Below are 20,688 nucleotides of genomic sequence, written 5' to 3'. Positions count from 1 at the left end.
GATTTCATGGTCTAATGCTGGTCACTCTAACTGAAGGGCCTTGAAATTCTCTTAGTCTGACTCTCGCATTTCACAAAGGGATGAAAGAAAGTATGACCTGAACTAACAAAGCACTGGCCCAAGGTCACAAAATATCAGGGTTTGAGAGGAACTAGACCCAACCAGATGGATTCTTTCCACCTTGTTTTTTCTGAACACATACAATTGAGACTAACTTCCTATTCCTCAAAATAAACTCTCGCATGACCCCCATGAAGAAACATTGTCTCTCCAAATCTCTAAAAATCAATCAAAGTTTCAAGGCTGTTGAGGCCTTGCTGGTAACCCTAGAGAGGAATGGGAAGGTTGATTTAATGTACCGGGAGCTTGGTCACCTACATACCAGGGCCGGCGATGTGGGAGACAGGGTGTTTCTTTCCCAGGGGTTCAGATAAATGATGAAAGTAGTCTTTAATAAAAGGGAAGGGATTGCACTCTCGCTAGACCTCTCATTGGAACTGAGAATAAGGGGGAAGCCAGGACGACGACTTAAAGAAGGGAGTGGGAGGGACTTCCCGTCTCCTTCCACCAGGACAGCCTCTCGGGAACCCTAACGTGATGCTTCTGCTCTCTGCCTGCACCCAGATCTCACTGACGAGCCTCGTAGCCAAGATCCTGGAGTACTCTGACATGTCATCCATCAAAGTCCTTCGGACCCTTCGCGCCCTGCGGCCACTGCGGGCTCTGTCTCGATTTGAAGGCATGCGGGTAGGACCTACCTCCAAATCACTTGGGTCTGCAGGATTTGGTACCTCTTCCCCACTTTACACCTTCCATGCCACTGACCCTGAGCTCTGGGCCCCACCCCCACGGGTCAGCTCTGTGTCCTCACTTCCTGCTTGGACACTGGTGATGCTACAGTGCCCTAATTTTCCTAGTTCCCCTTCAGGTCCCTTGGTGAGTTGCTCTCCCCTTCTCGCCTCAAACATCACAGCTGCCAGGACCCAGGCCTCACTTCTCCTACTCTTAGTGATCCTGCTTCACGGCCCTACAAGCCTCCCTTACCTCAGTCTCCTCACCCTGCCAAGGTGTCCTCATTGCCAAAATCTTCAAAGTGTCCCAAGCTCGAGACTTTCCTCTGATACTTCCATTCAAATGTAGCGACATCATCAGCTCAGCACCTCAGCCACCACCTGGCGGAATGCATCTTCTCTCCAACCTAACACAGTCACGGGTCCTGTGGGTTTTCCCCTTTCATCCATCCCTTCTCTTAGACACCTCTATCGGCCTCCACCTTGGTCTCACTGTTTTCCTCAAGATGGAATGCTCGCAAAGCTGCCCCTTGCCTTATGGGGAGATGAGGGGCTGCTAATTTTTCCCCTTCCCCTTCCTCACAACTACAAAAGTCTCCTGGTACAGAAAGTGAGGTTTTTGCTTTCCTCCTCCACCATTGACTTAAAGAAGATGTCAGATCTTCAAAAACAAAAGTGAATTTTCAAAATTAACTTGTATCTTTACAAACGCTAGGAGTGTTTGACTGAAATAATTTGACTTTTATTTGATTTTTATCTCCAGGTTGCTGATTTACAAATAAGCAAGTTCGTGACTGTGGTTTTAGGTTGTCACTGATTCTTGAGCAATGCCTACTAAACTATATTTTTGTGTGTGGCATTTAAGGAAAATAAAGCAAGTTTCTAGAAACCTGTATGTGCCAATCACACCCCTAAATGAGCATGTGAGCAATTGTAAACTTGTCTATTCCCTCGATCCTGAGGAAAGACAATGAACCCTGCCCTGAAAGAAGTTTAGAGAGAAGGTATGAGCCCATCTTCAGCTGCCCAGAGTCTCTCAGTCTTCTGAGTCTGAATCGTTGCACTGATTAAGTCACTGCTCCAGCTTCCAAAGGCCACCGGCTCATGAAGCAGCCTGAGCGAGTGTAGAAAGGAGCTGGATTCAGAAGAGAGGGGTGGGCATTTGTGGGGTTCCAGGTCCTTTTGCATTTTCTCCCAGGTGGTGGTGGATGCCCTAGTGGGTGCCATCCCGTCCATCATGAATGTCCTCCTCGTCTGCCTCATCTTCTGGCTCATCTTCAGCATCATGGGCATGAACTTCTTTTCAGGGAAGTTTGGGAAGTGCATCAACACCACCAATGGAGACTTTTCTCTTGTGCCTTTGGCTATTGTGAATAATAAGTCTGACTGTAGCCTTCAAAACAACACTGGCAACCTCTTTTGGGTCAACATGAAGGTCAACTTTGATAACGTTGCAATGGGCTACCTCGCGCTTCTGCAGGTGGTGAGTCCCGAGATCAAACATGCCTCTTCTTTGGCTGCTCAATAACATGGAAGGTCTGGGGTCTTCCAGAAGATGCTATGTAGAGAATTTGCAAGGAGTAGCACTCAGTGCCACCCGAGGTCATTCCCTATTCCTGCACACTACACCATGAAGCTAGAGAACCTTACCAATGAGTGTGATCTCCCCATGGTACAATTAGACCAGTGTGGGCTAATAGAATAGAATAAAGGGATGGACCTGCCAGGGGATTGTACCAGGTGATAACTTAGAATTCACTACTTATACAAAATAGACATGATACAGCCACGTGTTCTGTTTTATACTGCAAATTATCTCCTAGAGGATAAAAGATTATGTTCCAAGTCTATTATAATGATAGATAATTCTAGTGATTATGTCAGTCAAACACATTTGTACTTCATTCATTCATCCATTCATTTATTCATCCCCTGCCTTCACCCACTTGTTCATTCAGTGCTGACACAATTGCTTGCACATTAGTCATGCAGTTCCCCGCCAGTTCCTGCATTCATTTGACAAACAATCCCTAAGTAGCTGTGGTATGTCAGGCATTGAGCTCAGCCCTGGGAGATACAGAGGCAAGTCAGAATTGGCTCCACAGGGGCCTGTGTTCTATGAGAAAAACAGACAAATAAGTTAATCAAAACAGAAGCCAGTGTAGACAGATGGGCAGATACTCAGTGGCCTCTGCTCCTTGTTTCTAGGCAACATTTAAAGGCTGGATGGACATCATGTATGCGGCTATCGATTCCCGAGGGGTGAGTCTCAGCCTCCTGTCTTGCCCTCCGTATGTCCTGCCCTCATCAGTCTATCTGAACTGGAGCGAAGGTGGCCAGAGGAGGAGACCACCCAGCAGCCTGGCACTATCCCTCTCAGGAGCAGTGTCCAGCTGTCCCTCTGTTGGATATTTACAGCCAACCAAGCCTGTTTCCCTTCCATACACACTCCTCAGGCTTCTCAAGCCCTTTCTCTTCTCGCCACCGAGGAAAATATCAGATAAAGAACTGTGTATAAGGGGGCTGCTCCCTGGGCAGAGGTGGGAGCTGGGGCGACGGTAAAAACAACCGAAGCAATGAAATAGAATTTCAGGTCCTATCATGGCAGCCAGGTGGAGGAGATGGTGTTGAACAGGGGTCTCTAACTCCCAGGCCATGGACCAATACTTGTCGGAGGCCTGTTAGGAACTGGGCCGCACAGCAGGAGTGAGTGGCGGGCAAGAAAGCAAAGCTTCATCTGTACCTGCAGCCGCTCCCCAGGGCTAGCATCACCGCCTCAGCTCCATCTCAGAGCATCAGGCATTAGATGCTCATAGGAGCGGGGGTCCCTGGTGCCAAAAAGATTGGGGACCCATGCGCACTGTTGTTGCCCTGCTCCGTATCCCCTCGGGCCACCTCTGAGTTCACTCACGTGCTGTGTTTCTGATTCTCTGTCTGAGACGTGACTTTGTTCGGTGCCTCAGAGCTGGTTCAGCAGCCTCTCCCCCCAGGGTGAGGGATGTAAGGCCCCCAAGGGCAACCCTCACGGACAAGTTTTGGGAGTCTGTAGATAAATGCTCCTGCTTCCCTGTCCCTCGGAGGTCAAGCTCCCTAGAGGGCGCCCACAGGATGGCATGCCAATGGCCCACAGTGACGGCTGCTTCGCGGCACCCCCTTTCGCTTGCTTTCCTCCTATTCCTGTTACCCTTCTCCTCCCTCACGCCTGCTTCCTGGCATCGTCTCCCAAATGAAGCATCTGCACCCAGGTCCTCGTCCTGGGGTTGGCTTTTGGGGTGAGCACAAACTAAAACAGCACCCTCCTCCCCGCTCTCCGCCTTGTCTGCTCACAGGTGAACTTGCAGCCCAAGTGGGAGAACAACGTGTACATGTACCTGTACTTCGTCGTCTTCATCATTTTCGGAGGCTTCTTCACCCTCAATCTCTTTGTCGGGGTCATAATCGACAACTTTAATCAACAGAAGAAAAAGATAAGTGGGGCTCGGGTTTTCGTTTCTGCAGTAGTGGCCAATTCTATATTTCCTGTCCCTCAAGGCTCAAGTCACCGCTGTTCACAGCCTTTTGTGCCTGACCGGGAGCCCAGTTTTGACCTTTGACACCAACACTGACCTCTGCCCCCCGATTGCGACCCTCACCTCTGTTTGGTGTCTGGGGCAGCTGCTGGAACAGTTGTACTTCTCCGTATCAGCATCACCCCACCCTCGGGCCCCCCTCCTCTCTCCCAGAGTGCTGTGGTCCTCCTAGCTGGAACCAGGTGTGTTGGCCATGTCCCAGGTGACCCCTTGAGAAATCTCAACAAGGAAAGAAAGGGCTCCAGCACTTGCTGCCTCTGTGTGGAGCCCTGACATCCAGGGCACTGAGTCAGGACACTGCAGGAATGGCCAGAGCCCCAGTGTAGACAGGATCCCAACACTCTTCGGGATGGGGAAGACGACCCTTGCTTCCGTGGGTGCTGACTCTGATGAACAGGATTCCAATCCCAGATAACCTTTCATATTTTTATTAAAGGTATAAAATGCTTTCGTGCTATCCTTTCGTTTAATGCCCTCCATGAGGCAGATAGAGCACCATTCTGGATTTGTATAAACTGAGATCGGGGAAGGGATTGCACGGAGAAATCATAGCATAGCACTGAGAACACAGCATTGGTTTTGGCATCATACAAGCCTGGGTTTGCATTCCCCACTCAGCCACTTCCTGGCAATTTTTTAAAACCTCTTTGAGCCTCAGTTTTTTCATGCTGTCCAAGGGATTATTAATACCTACTTGCACAATTTTTGGTGAAAGGTAAATAAAACCGTGTATTAGAAGCACCCCATTTAGGGCTGAGCACTCAATAGTCACTAGAGAAAAAGCGTCGCTGTGATAGTTTAGATTATATATTTCGTGGGGTCGGTATCCCACCTGTAGGACGTCCTCAGCCAGAATTCTGAGGATGAGAAGAGGCAGGGCAGGTCTTCAGGAGCCCAAGAGGGGCTCAGCAAGACAGCCAAAGCACTGACCAGTGTCATCGGTGCCCTGGGGCCTTTGTGACCATCCACTCAATACTTCCTCCGTTTTACAGCTGAGGAAACCTCGGTCTAGGCATGGAGCTGGCCATGTCAGGGAATAGAGTGAGAGATTACCTTGTGGTCAAGCTCGGGCAACAAACTGTTTGCTTCTGGCCCAGAGTTCTCAGCGTGGCTCCACTTGGTACTCGCTAACCCTCTGCCCCTCCCCCCACCCCAGAGATGCTTCTCTCAAGAAGTCCTCTGTGTCCACAAACTTTCTGAAATCTCCCTTCAAACCCTACAGATCTCGGTCCATTTCCCCAGCATTTGCAGTGACTAATTTATACAAACATACTATTGAAATCAGAGGCTTTCAAATTATATCAGGAATTAAAAGGTGAGAGGCTTAATAAAGGAGATTTAAAGCATCCCTAAAGAAAACTAACATCCAATCCTAAGGGAGGAAGGCATCTTCAGTGAACTCTATAACCACAGAGGACAGTGCAACTGACAGGGCCTTAAGAGAACGAATCAAGCATTCTCCGAGGACCCTTGGATAAGGCAATGCCTGTCCTCAGCTCCTTCTCTCCAGGAAGGAGTCAAGGAGCTGGGTCCCAGGGTCTTTGCATCAGCAAGCCCTTAGGGAAGCTCTTGCCTCCGGAAGGAAATGTGGTTCTAGAAGCCCAGTGGATTGGACTGGAATGAGCAGGTTGGATTCAAGGTTCAGATTTGAACTGATACAGACCTTCTCCTCGGGTCCTGTTCCCAAACCCTCTCCACCTCTGTCCATGCAGCATCTCTGAGTTCCTAGGGACAAGGAACAGGCTTTGCTCCAGCGACTCAGGCAGTGAGTCAGAGCTGGGGTTCAGTCCCATCTGCTCTGTCACTGGCTATGGCCCCTGGGCCGGACGCTGCTTGATGCTGGCTTCGGCCTGTCTTTCTGCAGAGTGGGAAGGAAGTTGAGATGTCCTTCCCCTCCAGCATGCTATGATTTTGGTATCCCTAGGGGTTCCCGTTGCTTTAATAACAGTGACGTATGTTATCCTCTCCTATACTTAGGGGGCCAGGACATCTTCATGACAGAGGAGCAGAAGAAGTACTATAATGCCATGAAGAAGCTGGGCTCCAAGAAGCCCCAGAAGCCCATCCCCCGGCCCCTGGTGAGCCCCCAGAGCTTCCCCCCAAAAGAAGATGTCTGGCAATCTAACCTGACAGCCTATGCCTGTGCTAGGCCGTGACCTCTGTGCCAGAGATCTGAGTGGAGTTTAAGGAGGAGGGTAATGAGGGTCAAGAAGTCTACAAGAAGCAACTCTGATCTTCTGGAGTGAACATGTCTTCTATGGTTACTCCAGATAGACCTATCTAGGGAGGTACTGAGTTCCCCAACATTTTTAGGGTTCAAGCACAGGGTTGAGAACAGATTAGGCTAAGTGATAGTAGAGTGGTTAGAGCCCCGAGATAAAACATTTGTGTGATTATGCAACATGATGTAGATCGTAATGTATCTCCAACCTAGCCTGCATTCCACCCAGGCCTACAGGTAGACAGAGAGGAAAGGGCCGAAACCCAACCCCCTGGGATCCTGGGCTGGTCAAGATCACGGTCAGGTGGCACGATAGCAACCAAAAATTATCCCACTCTAATGCTTAAAGATTGACTAAGACTTAGGGCCATGCTCCACTTTCATTTCTTTATTTACGAAGATCCTAAGAGACATTCCCCTTTATTCCCCTATTAAATGCAGCGCCCAAACCATACGTGATATCTACCATCTAAGTTCTTCTCAGGTCTCTGTCAGAAGGTGGAAAAATCAGACCCCTGGCTGGCCCCTGATGGAAGTGGATGAACAGGTTTGGGAGGGGGGATATTGCTGTGTCGAAAATGTACAGCTGAACCTCTTCAGAGAATTTCTGAGCCATCCACTCCAGCGAATGGAATGGGTAGCTTGTCCCTTTACACAACTTTTCTGTGGTTAAGATGCAACATTTATGAAGAAAACTACAGACATTGCCCATGGTACAATCCCATTAGCCCTTCCCCACAAAAGAGCAGAGACTAAGGACCTTCAACAAAGAGACAGGCCTTTCCCTAAATGACTTAGGGAGATGTACATTCTGTTGGCCTAGGCACTAGAATTTCTAAACCAAGGCATGGGATTTGCATAAGTTACTGAAAACTTCATGAACAGAGAATCTTGAAAACATTTATAGGAGGAGGAAAATATTATGACCTTTGACACACTCACCTTAGAAACAGAGGTCATATATAATTTACTATTATCAATTCTGAAAGAAAATGTTATAATGGGAAGTGATAGGATGTTCAGACCTCTGTAGGGGCAGAAGGTTCCTCCCAATTCCCACATGAGATCAAGATAACTGGGGTTGGGTGAACCTGCAGGAAAGTCCTTAAGTTTTTTTGAGTATCCTTCTGTCAACCAGTCCAATGGGCAGGAATGGATTCAAAATTAAAATATGGAGGTAAAAGGCTGAGTCTAGCCAATTAGTCAAATTGAGAGCTAGAGGAGGAGGATCCTCAGATTTACTGAGAAACAAACAGCTGAGTCCGTGCTGGCCTTCACTGGTGCCTAGACTCATGTCGAATCCGCATTCGAACCAGACACCAAGGAGCTCTATGCTAGAGACAACTCTTGGCAAAATCATGGTGGTTTTTGAAACCTTCCCCTACATACTACTCAATCTCTCCATAACTCTCAGCTTCTTCACTGTCACCAACCAATCCCACAGGCTACCAGAGCTTCCTCCTCTAAAGGAAGGAAGTTTCCCCGGAACAGGGTGGGCTGCATCTCAAAAGGGGACCCTGGAGAGGACACTGTCTTAATATAAAGGTAGGAACCTGATGCTAGAATTTCAGCCACTACAATAGGTTGATGGTTGGGCAGAAAAACCTGCAACAAAATCCTAATTAAGCCACGACCAAGAAGCCCCAAGGTTGGCACTGGGGGGCATCCTTCGTGTGAATAAGAACAATAGCCCAACTTTATTCCTGATATTTATCATCATTTATGATAGGAGATGTGTGTGGAAGGGGTGTGGAGGGGAAGGTATTGATAATTATCAATATTTTACTAGCTTTAGTGGAAGAGCATGGCTCTCTCCTCAAAATTCTGGTCCAAGAATAGCAAACACTCTTTCTTTTGTTCCCCTTAGCATAGTTCAGCAAGGCCAAAACATTCAAGCAAGACTTTGAAGTCTTAGGGCTGTCCAAGGAAAACTAGCTGAGCAGGGCTCAAGCAGCAACTGCATGTAGCTGACCTCCAGGGCCCACAAGCCTTAGCCCATCCCAGCTCCTGGCTGGCATCCATATGGTAGGCAACATCTTGGCATCCTACCACTCAGCGGCACAAGCCTGACCGCCTGTCCTTTTCAAAGTCCAGAGCCAAGAAAGAAACTCAAAAAAAAGAGAGAGAGATTTCCTCTGCCGCCTAAAACTTGCCTTCCTGAGTCCAGCTTCCTTTTTGCCAGGTTATGGGCACTAAGATGCTCACCTTCTTCCCTTAAGGGTCCCAACAGGACAGGCCGATTAGATAAGCACGGCATCCGCACAGTTCTGCCGCACAGTTGCATGGGTGCCACGTCATGGCACGGCCCACGCGGACGACAGAGGGACCTCCAACGCATGCGCAGACAGACCACCCTGCACCTCTGGTGAAGCCCGGGTTTTACACCGTACGCCTCTTCCATAGCAAAGACTAAGATTTCCACACGAATGAGAAATATTATTCTGCAGCATTCCCTACAGTAGAAATCACTAAAAGCAGGTTTCACATACTGCACTTTATAGAAAAATAATAGGATTTATAATATCACATTATCAGTCATCCACCGCATCATCATCTCTTAGAGCGCTGAGGGTTGCAAAGGTGGGATCCCTTCCCATCGGCGAAGCCAAGACAGCCGGTAAGCTGCTCCATTCCCCAGCACCTGAATATCTAGGACAAACTTGATGCCTGGAACTTAGCAACGTCATTGCCCATTTTGTTTAAGTAGAAGTCACGTGGCCATGAATGGGCCTTTTATTCCACCATGTTTAGTGATGAAATGAAAGGTATTAGTGGCCCAGCAATACCCCTCACCCCTCCAGGAATGATGTGAGCCAGTAGTTACACCCAGAGCCAGGCCCACTTGGGTCTGATTCTCTGCCCTGACCCCATAGAGTAGCAACTCATCTCCATCATGAAGCAGAAAGTAGGAACCAGCCTCTGTCATAGCCCTTGACCCCTCCGCCTGCTTTGCAGCTCTGAGGAGCTCCCTGGTGGGAGCTCCTAACAGCTTCCTCTCTTCTTGCCTTGCAGCCACTCCTGTAGAGCCCTGCACATAATACGCATTCAGTAAGTGCCTCGTGTACAGACTTAAATGTAATCAAACCCTAGCAGAGTCATTTTCTAATTTTATTTGAGGTAGGTAACAGAGCTGTCGCCCATTCATTCATCTATTTATTGAGCATCTATCTAGTGCCAGGTACTATGCAGATACTGGGGATATAGCAGTGAGCAAGATAGACAACCTCCTGCCATCACAGAGGTTACAGTGTAGAGACTCCTGGAAATAATCAGCAAAAATCACACATACATTAATTCACAGGCTTGAGAAATTGCCAAGGGAGGAAGAATGGGACTAAAAAGCAAAGGGTACCTAGGACTAAACCTTAAGGAACTCTAACAGCTAACGGTTAGGTAAAGAATACTCAAAAAAAAAAAAAAAAATCCAGAAAGTTAAGAAAAGAACCAGGAAAAATAAGACATGATGAAAATCAAGAAGGGAGCGTTTCAAGGTGGAGGAGCTGGTAAGCAATGCCAAACAAGTGTCCTTGGTGTTAGCATTATGGAGGTCATTGGTGATCTTAGCAAGAACAATTTTATTGGCAGGATGAGGACAAAAGCTATGCTAGAGTGGATTGAGGAGTTAATGGGAAAGAGCGATTACATACAATTCTTTCAAGAAATTTTGCTGTACAAGTGGGGAGAGAAGTAGGCTGGTAACTGGAGGAGGATGTGAGTTTCAAGAAGACTTTTCTTTAAGTTAGAAAAAACTAGGTCATTAGAGATTTAGCTAAGAAATCCAGATATAATAGCCAAGAGTATCCAAGTGTGGTCAAGAGCCTCACTCATCAGTAATGAAGCAGAGGGACCAGGAGGTTGTAAGTGGCAGCAATGAAGGGAGGTGGAGGTGGACAAGCTAGATGACACAGGCTTCAAAGAAGAAGCGTTTTTACAAGACACAAGAAGAGCAAAGGTTTAGAAGTGACAGTGGGGAACAAGAAGGAGCTTAAGCCTACCTCCTAGCCCTGGAGTACATGGGATGAGAGAGAATAAGCAGCCACTGAGTAAGAGGAGATGTTTGCCAACCAAAGCTCCACAGAGCTTAGGAGAAGGTGAGGGGTAAAGGATGGAGTTCAGATCAAGGAGTCACAGAATAGTATGATGTCAAGACCACGAGGGCCATACTAGGAACTTTTTAAAAACACTGTAAATATAGCCACATGGAAATGATCTATTGGTCACCCAAGCCACTCTGCCTCTCTCTGAGAATGCAAATGGCCAAAACCTGACCCCATGCCCTGTACTTGCATTTGCTTAGACATCTTCATAGCCCCAGGAATAAAGAGAACATCTGCAGAAGTCACTTGCACCTTCATACTTAACTATACCCTCGAATCAAAAATTTTGCAAGCAGTTCTTGAACTCTTGCTTTATGCAAGACACTACAGGAACACAAAGTTAAATAAGACCTGATCCTTATCCTCACAGAGCTCACTGCCTAGTAGGAAAAAAGGAGAAGCATACATGGAATGCTAGAACTCAAGATTGACTGTAAGGAACGTGGGAATTCAAGGAAGGGATGGAGCAATGTAGTGTGATATGTTTAAGGAGAACTCCCTGGAGGAAGTGGGGCTTACAAACGATGGAACACTTGAGACTATTGGGATTTAGATAGCCAAGAGATGGGCTGGAAGGGCATTGCCAATGGATGGAAGAGCATGGACAAGGACAAAGTGCCTGCTGACTTCATGGGGCCTAACGGGTGATGAGAACTTGAATTGAAACAATGAGGTAGAATTAACTAAGAGTGAGATGTTGGACAGGAGTTGGCTTCTGTTTAGTTATGGAGCATGAGGGAGACAAACGAGACGGACTTTAAAAAGCCATCTATGGAGAGCCACAGCCTCTCCGGATGCCTGGTTTATGTTGGCCTAAAGACCCTGGCGTACCATCTCTTGTTTCCTCAGAACAAGTACCAGGGCTTCGTCTTTGACATCGTGACCAAACAGACTTTCGACATCATCATCATGGTCCTCATCTGCCTCAACATGGTCACCATGATGGTAGAGACTGATGATCAGAGCGAAGAAAAGACAAAAATCCTTAACAAAATCAACCAGTTCTTCGTGGCCGTCTTCACGGGAGAGTGTGTCATGAAGATGTTCGCCTTGAGGCAGTACTTCTTTACCAACGGGTGGAATGTGTTTGACCTCATCGTCGTGGTTCTCTCCATTGGGAGTAAGTGGGCATCATGCATGGTGGGGAAGCCCGGCCTCGGCTTGGGGTTGTTTTGGCTGTTCTTTCAAAACCAGGGCGACAATCGACAAACTTTGTTTTGTTTTGGATTCGGTTTTTTTGTTTTGTTTTGTTTCAAGTACACAGTACATCAGTTAGACACTTATATAGTTTATAAAACAATCTCCCTAATTGCCCTTTATTTCTTCTGGCTCTCCACCTAGCCATTACATTAATGCTAATGGCATTTCCTATGCCGTGCTCCCCATCCCTGTGACCATCCATGGACTACTAATTTGTAATCTTTTACCCTTTGCCCCTTTCTCCCAGCCCCCCAACCCTCTTCCCCTCTGGCTGTCACCAGATCGACAAATTTTTTAACACACTGTACATTAAAGGAGCCCAATATTTGCTGCCTTCCAAAAGCAGCAGATTTTAAATGTCCCTGGGCCTCTCAGTGGAATGGAGAGTTTCCACTGGTCTTCTCCATGCCGTCATGAAGTGTCTTCAGGCACCTACTGTGTACACAACCATCACCAGGTGGGGGCTGATAGGGAACAATAGCTCCTCCAGAACACCTAAGATGATGGAGTCTCCAGTGGGCCTTCTTTTTATGATCTTCAATCGAAGAGTGGGTGGTGTGATGTGGAGTGAGTCATAAAATCCTTTTTGGAAAAGGAGGTGGGTTGCCAGTGGAGTGAGGAAAGTCTAGGAAGAGATTGTTCAAGGAGATTTGTAGTCAAGGGTCCGGAATTAAATCTCTGTATAACTATCTGTATATGAGTGATAGAAAAGTCAAGAGATCAATGCCAAGAGATCAATGCTAGTATGGTCTAATCTGGGTGTTGTCGAATGATAAGCCCAATATTTGGGAGCCAAAAGTGTTCAGAGAAAATGAGTAGAGTCAGAGGCTAACTCTATTCAGTGGGGAATGGAGTAGCCATAATTGAACGCTTGCTGGGTTCTGAGCTGGGCTGGGCTCCATGAATCTTCTTAGCAGCCCTGTGAAGAAGTGCTATTATCCTCATTTTATACATTTGAAATTGAACCTCAGAGATTCAGAAAGTTATGCAAGGTCATACAGTTTGTAAAAGGCAAAACTGAATTTGGACCAGGCTAATGTTCTAACAAGCAAGAAGCCTCCCACCAACAACTAAAAGACTGCCCCTGGCCTTTCTGTGGTTTAGCCAAAGTTTGGCCCTATAAAGGCCAGATATCAGCACACTAACTTTATTTTGCTTTATAAATACATCCTGACCTATTATATCATGACCTGCTTACTTTTCATGTCTAGGCATAGCTGTAGATTTAATTTTCCATTGATTTACTATCAAAGGCTAATAGAATCTAAATACGACTTGGCAGCATTTAATCAATCGCCCTATCCTGGTGCTGAAACAGTGTTGAGTTTCTTTAGGGTTGTTTCAGGGGAAGTTCAATGTATTTTTGGTTTTTGTTTTATTTTCTGGTTGTTGCTGTTTTTTGTGGGAGGTTTATTTTGTGTTTGTCTTCCAAAGCGACAGATTCTAAAGGCCGTTTTGATTTTATATTAGAGAAAGGAGCTTGTTTATATGACTTCCCGTATTAGTATTATAGAAATAAAATATACTCAAAGTACTCAGTTCTATAATGTGGACACCTTAACTACCAGCTCCTATAACCTATATAACACCACCATCCACTCACTGGGCAGAGGTCACTCAGAAAGAGCTAGAAAGCAAATGAAAGACAGATTCCACCTGTCCGTTCTTCTACCCTCCTTCCCTTTCTCCCTTTCTTCCTTCCCACCAGCAAAACATGTATGAGTATCCAATTGTTACAAGTAGGAACTTTCATTCTCCCTTGAAGTAGATGTAGACCAGTTGGCTGTCAGAATTTTAGGAGATTATATGGACACGTAATGTAATTCACACTATGGAATAATGTCCCAGTTAAAGTAGACTTTAGGAGAGGCTTTCATAAAGTTTTTATAATCTAAATTATAATTATATCCCAAGTCTCCTCCCATTTCTTTCCTCCTTCCAATGCAATATTGCCACTACTCATGTTTCTATGACAAAAGGTAAGTAGAAGAGGGTCAAGGGAACCTTGGCAAGGAAAGAGCTGGCTTACACACCCCTCAACTTTTGTCCTCAGAGGTTCCGAATTCTGTCTTACCTAAAGGCCTTACCTAATCTTCTGTGGCCCCAGTAGGCCTCTGCAGGTCCCAAGATCAGGTTTCACAAATCCAGTTAGATACCAGATAGGGAGATGTATGCATTTTTCATCTTTCTAACCTTGTTCATGATTGGGGTGGGAGGCTTTAACTGACTTAAACAAGCCCATCTCCAGGCCCTGACAGAGTTCGAACACAGCTGGAAATGAAAGAAATAAATAAAAACCATTATACAGACAGCTGGCCCTTCAAAGCCATTCTGCTTTAGCTGTCAGCAAGTTGCCCAACTCCTCAGGCCCCCTTATAATTAATACCAGCCTCTGTACAATTATCCCCAGGACCATGTGCCAGGAACTGAGTTAATCTTCACAGTAGGAGATAGGGAGATGAATCATAGGGGGTCCTGGACTTCACAGAGCATAGGATCAGGGTGGGGGAAAGGGCATAACCCAAAAGCTAAATTCTCAGGGAAGAACAGGGTCTATGTCCTAGACAGAAACAGACAAAGGGCAGTGTGTGTATGAAATATGGTACAATCGCTTCCAGCTGAACTAGGCTTCAGAAGCTAAGGTTTTGACCATGGAGATTGACTATGGCGATCTTCTGGATGGAGAGAAAGATAAGAACATGGTAGGAAGGGTGAGACTCACTTGAGGAAGAAAGGATTTGTGTGATGAACACTTACCGAACGCCTACTCTATGCCAACCACTGTGCCAGGCTGAGAGGGCCCAGAGTTCTTAAATACTGATGCTCACGTGGAGGTCCATCTGGAGCAGAGATGAGGGCTGTGATCACAGCCAACTGTGTCAGGGCTCATGGTTGGAAGTACTAATTAGAGCATTTCCTCTCTCCTCGAAAGGCCTGGTGTTTTCTGCAATTCTTACATCACTTGAAAATTACTTCTCTCCAACGCTCTTCCGAGTCATCCGCCTGGCGCGGATCGGCCGCATCCTCAGGCTGATCCGCGGGGCCAAGGGGATCCGCACGCTGCTCTTCGCCCTCATGATGTCCCTGCCCGCCCTCTTCAACATCGGGCTGCTGCTCTTCCTCGTCATGTTCATCTACTCCATCTTCGGCATGGCCAGCTTCCCCCACGTCAAGTGGGAGGCCGGCATCGACGACATGTTCAACTTCCAGACCTTCGCCAACAGCATGCTGTGCCTCTTCCAGATCACCACGTCGGCCGGCTGGGATGGTCTCCTCAGCCCCATCCTCAACACGGGGCCCCCCTACTGCGACCCCAATCTGCCCAATAACAATGGGACCAGAGGGAACTGTGGGAGCCCCGCCGTGGGCATCGTCTTCTTCACCACCTACATCATCATCTCCTTCCTCATCGTGGTCAACATGTACATCGCGGTGATTTTGGAGAACTTCAATGTGGCCACAGAGGAGAGCACGGAGCCCCTGGGTGAGGACGACTTTGACATGTTCTACGAGACTTGGGAGAAGTTCGACCCCGAGGCCACCCAGTTTATCACCTTTTCTGCCCTCTCAGACTTTGCAGATACCCTCTCTGGCCCTCTGCGAATCCCAAAACCCAATCGGAATAGATTAATCCAGATGGACCTGCCTTTGGTCCCTGGTGATAAGATCCATTGTTTGGATATTCTTTTTGCCTTCACCAAGAATGTTCTGGGAGAATCTGGGGAGCTGGATTCTCTGAAGGCAAATATGGAGGAGAAGTTTATGGCAACTAATCTTTCAAAAGCATCCTATGAACCAATAGCCACCACCCTCCGGTGGAAGCAAGAAGATATTTCAGCCACTGTCATTCAAAAGGCCTATCGGAGCTATGTGCTACACCGCTCTAAGACAATCTCCAACCCCCCAGGCATGCTCAGGGTTGAGGAGGAGGCCGTGTCACTCCCAGATGAAGGCTTTGTTGCATTCATGGGGAATGAAGGTTGTGCGCTCCCAGACAAATCTGAAACTGCATCTGCTACATCTTTCCCGCCATCCTATGACAGTGTCACTAGAGGCCTTAGTGATCAAGTCAACATGAGCACATCTAACTCAATACAAAATGTAAGTGAAGCTACCAGTAAGGAAGCCACTGCCCCTGGGCCCCAGTGAGGACACTCCAGCATGGACATGTCCAGTTCTGATGTGTCCTTCTGCTCCATAATAACTTTTTCCCACTCCAGGTAGTACCCAGCTACCACCTCGCCAATGCATGCCACTGGTCACAATGTCAGAACTGAGTAAGGGAATGCAGTTGGTAACCACCCCTGGAGAAACCCCCATACACCAAAGGAAGTCAGGAGCCAAGAGCATCTCCACTGTGACTTCCCTTTTCAATTTCAATATCAGATGATGGCTTCCATTACTTTCCAAAAAAATATATATATATCCCTGGTCCTTTTATTTTGACTGTGACCAGAGCTTTCATTTACCAAGGCAAACTTCTCAGGACCAGAACTTCCAAAAATATATGGCAAAGATGTTGCTGAAGGTCCAAGGCAGTCCTCTGTGAACTGCCACATAGAGAATGGCAATGTTATTTAGGATTTTGCATGACTGCATGTTGAGAGCTGCAAGACCACTGCTCCAGCCCAGGGTAACACCTATGGTCTATGTCATGAAAGTCCTTTGAGATATCTATTAAAAATATTTTTAAAGATATGTCTAGACCAATATTATATCTTAAAGCATCATTTTTTAAAAAAATTATGTGATATTGGTATGTCATAAATCACTTCTCCTTCCCTTTCAGGGTTCCTGATATTTTTCAGTTTGAGCTTGAGGCTAGGTGGGGCAGAAAGCAGCACTATCCTGAGAGCTTGTCCTAATCCTAACTCCTCCACTGACCACCTGGTTGACCTGGCCAAGCTCTTGCCCTCTAAACCTCAATTTTCACACTTGCAAAATTGGTGGAGGCAAACAGAATAAACGTTCCCTATAGCCTTTGCATTTCAAGTCGTAGAATTCAGTGGTGCCCTGACCCGATTTAGATGAGGATAATACTCTCTCTTCTGAAGCTGCAATGGCCAGACCTCTCTGCTATGTAGCTAAAAAGGCAGCTTTGGGATATAGTCTAGGCCTAGTCCACGTCTCATAGTCAGACTTTAAGAAGGAAGATTTTCACATTCCCTTTGAGCCAAGACTCCATAATTAGTATAATCAAAAGAAAGACAGTTATTTTGAGGAGGATGATCTAGGAGATAAAAGGTATAGCCAATATTTTCTTTAATTCATCCTACAAATATTATTAAGTACTCATTATATGATGGGTACTGATCTATGCACAGAAATAATGGAAGTTAAGCCAAAAGGTGAATTCGTTTATGCAGTGAATGGAGTAAGGGTTATCAGAGAGAATATTCAGGCCAAAGCTATGCAGCAGGTCTTAAGATGAAGGAGAGCAGGCATTTGGTGTGATAACATACAACCTAAAGCGTCTTACTGACAGTAAGGATCGTCTATTAATTCTTGGGACATTCCCTGCCACAATGACAAAGATCAGGTCAACTTCTTGATATATATTTGATCGTAAGATTTTTTCATTTACACATTTACAAAAGTAGAGGCTAGTCCACCTTTCATGCCTCATGGATATGGAATTTCCAGGGCTATGCTTTTCTTTCTCCAGAGGCCAAAGAGTATCTTTCAAGATACTAATGGGATTTTTCAGCCCCCACGAGATGCAGGGTAATAAAATGGTGATGCAATAGCTGAAGGCATAGGCTGCCCCAGTTCAAATGAGCTGTTCTCTGGATGCCTGGTTTGTATCTAGATAGCACACATATTGACTGTGCAGCTTCTTCAACGTCTACATCTAATGCCATCAATGAAAATGCCATCGGAGAGGATGTTAGCACAAGTTTTATGAGACAGCTGGGTGGACAGAGACCTCGGAGACTGGTTTAGTTTTACACGCTATGTGTAAAGAATTAAAGGTACCCATCCACCAGACAGTTTTATTGGGTAAATGATATTAGTCTCAAAGATATTCTTAATCTTTTTTTGCCCCATATTTGAGTTGAATTATGTCTCTCCCCCACCCCCTCAAAAAAAAAGATATGTTGAAGTAAGTTCTAACCCACAGGTCCTGTGAATGTGGCCTTATTTGCAAACAGGGTCTTTGGAGATGTAATCAAATTTAGATGCAGTCATACTGGATTTGGGTGGGCCAGTGGTTTATAACATGAGGAAAATTGGGACGTTGACACACAAAGAGAAGAATGTCATATGAAGAGACAGACAGAGGCAGAGAAGATAGTGACATGAAGCCAGAGGCAGGTGCGGCTACAAGCCAAGGACTGCAAATGATAGCTAACAACTACTAGAAACTAGGAAGAGCCAAGGAAGAATTCTCCTCTAGAACCTTCAGAGAGCCTGGCCCTGCTGATAGCTTGATTTCAGACTTCTGGCCTTCATAACTGTGAGAGAATATTTTAAGCCACCTAGTTCATGGTACTTTATTATAGCAGTCCAAGTAAACTAACACCGCCCCCCCCCCAATTTTTCCACACAGATGTATTTCCCAAATTATAACGGAAACCATTGGAAAAGTGTTGCATTATATACACCTTGCATTACACAGAGCTTTCAGAAGTGTATCTAATACAAATGTAGGATTGGCCCTTGAAAATTTCACTAGGCCTAGTTTCAAAGTTTACCCGGTGGTCCTTTTACAAGGTAGAAACTGGACTCTTATGGAGAGAAAATCGGAGAGATTCAGAGCAGATGAAAGCCAGAGCTACCTCCTCTCTCTCACCCATAGGAGATGACACTGGAATCTCTCTGGTCCAGAACATGTGAAGGTAACGTAATGCTGAAGGGAGACAGACACAACAGGGGAGTCGACTGTATCACTACCTAGAACCTGCAGGTTCTTTAAAATATGCTTCCACTGCAAACATTACCGTGGCTTTTAGTTCATTAAACTGCATGACACAGAGACATAGATGGCCCAGAACAGGTAGCCAACACGGATGGGAAGATGCAGGCAGAGCCTTGGTATGCTAACACATTTGCCCTAAGACAAAGGTAAAGTCACTTTCCCAAGTGCTAGGGATATAAAGTTAATAAGATAGATCCTCGGCCTGGAGCTGAACACAGGCTGAAGGTTAAATTGAAAAAAAAAAAAAAAAAAAAAGGCTATTCCAAGATTTCCAGTAGTGACAAGTTAGGTTATTTGAATTATCCTTCTCACTGAAAATCATGAAAATGCAGGATCGACACCGGACAACAATAATATTTAAGGAAGGATGATGCAAGTAAGGTAAGGATTCTAAAGCTTTATTTTTATTTAGAAGGGAAGTAAAAGTTTTTATTATTATTACACTTTGGTAAGTTAAGAAAGCATGACTTAATTACTAGGATTGCCACTAACGGAACAAAAACAGTGTGCATCATTTCCAAACTCAGACAGGGGAAAATATGCTAAGAAATAATTAGGCAATCAAAAAGGTAAGGTAAGAAAGGGGATAAATGAGAAATGTAAAACAAGAGGAACAAGTTAGAAAAGACAGTAATTAGTATATTTGAACACATACGTATCAGTAATTATACTGATGAAAATGTAGATGTGTAATGTGAAATGTAATGTAATTACATACATAAATGTTAATGGACTAAGTGCTCCAAAAAATAGACAAAGATCGTCAGGCAGAATTTTAAAAATTCAAACAAGTGATGTTTATAGAGAGACACATCCAAAACATAAAGTTATCAAAAGGGAAAAAATAAAAGGATAGAAAAAGATATACTATGTAAATATTAATCAAGACACTGCAAAATACATGTTCTTTTCAAGTACTTATGGGACATTTACAAAAGTAGTTCATATACCTAGCCATAGAATAAGATTTTTAAAGTTTCCAAGTGACTAAAATCATGTAATGTATGTTTCCAGACAATAATACAATTTAGCTGAGAATCAAAAGCAAAAGGAAACAGACCACAGTATATACAGACACTTAGCACATCACAACGATAGCATAGCGTGGCAGTGAGGAAGATTATCTTCCTAAAAACGATGTGAGGACAATTGGGTTTTTATAAGGAAAAGAAACAAATTGGACCCCTACCTAAAACTGTACTTAAAAATCAATTCCAGGTATGCCTAAATGTGAGGGCGAAATCTATAAAGCTCTTAGAAGATAATAGAGGAAAATATCTATATGATCATGGAATAAAGAAAAAAGTGATAAATTTGACCACATTAAACTTTAGAACTCAATTCATTAAAATATACTTTTAAAAGGATGAAAAGTCAATCTATCGAGTGAAAAAAATATTTAAAACACTTATATCCATCAAAAGTCTACTATTCAGAGGAAATTTTTATTAACTTCTACAAATCAATACAAAATAAACAACACAGTAGAAAAAAATGGAAAGAGATTTGAAGAGGCACTTTACAAAAGAGGAGACCTGAGTAACTAATAAACATAAAAGAGTACACTACCTAATTTGTAATCAGGGAAATGCAGATTAAAACCACAGTGAAATACCACTACACATCTATCAAATCTGCAAAACTTTTAGAGTCTAACAAATACCAAGTGTTGGCAAAGATGACTTGTGTCAATTGGCACAACGATTCTGGAAAACAATTTAACTTTAGTAGAAGAGTTGAAGACACATATACCCGTGACTCAGGTTCTCCATTCCTAGTTTTGAAACGTAGAGAAATCCATACGCACATGCTCAAGGAAACACATACAAGATTTCCTATCAACATCATTTATAATGGGCCCAAATTATAAACAACCTAATGTCCATCAGCA

General features: G+C 45.0%; 1 protein-coding gene across 1 annotated transcript in view; it reads left to right on the top strand.

The window, feature by feature from the left end:
* Window positions 1-16,027, top strand: part of SCN10A (sodium voltage-gated channel alpha subunit 10) — an 81,954-nt gene extending 65,927 nt beyond the window's left edge. The window contains exons 21-27 of the mRNA XM_016123915.2: window positions 625-747; window positions 1,990-2,274; window positions 3,000-3,053; window positions 4,121-4,258; window positions 6,334-6,438; window positions 11,528-11,798; window positions 14,811-16,027. Coding sequence (XP_015979401.2) covers window positions 625-747; window positions 1,990-2,274; window positions 3,000-3,053; window positions 4,121-4,258; window positions 6,334-6,438; window positions 11,528-11,798; window positions 14,811-16,027 — 2,193 coding nt within the window. The remainder of the gene's footprint in view (window positions 1-624; window positions 748-1,989; window positions 2,275-2,999; window positions 3,054-4,120; window positions 4,259-6,333; window positions 6,439-11,527; window positions 11,799-14,810) is intronic.
* Window positions 16,028-20,688: the final 4,661 nt, after the last annotated feature.

This window comes from Rousettus aegyptiacus, unplaced genomic scaffold, assembly GCF_014176215.1.
Source record: "Rousettus aegyptiacus isolate mRouAeg1 unplaced genomic scaffold, mRouAeg1.p scaffold_m13_p_4, whole genome shotgun sequence".
NCBI classification, from domain to species: Eukaryota; Metazoa; Chordata; class Mammalia; order Chiroptera; family Pteropodidae; genus Rousettus; species Rousettus aegyptiacus.
The sequence above is the reverse complement of the archived record's forward strand: the minus strand, read 5'-3'. Positions and strand labels throughout refer to the sequence as shown.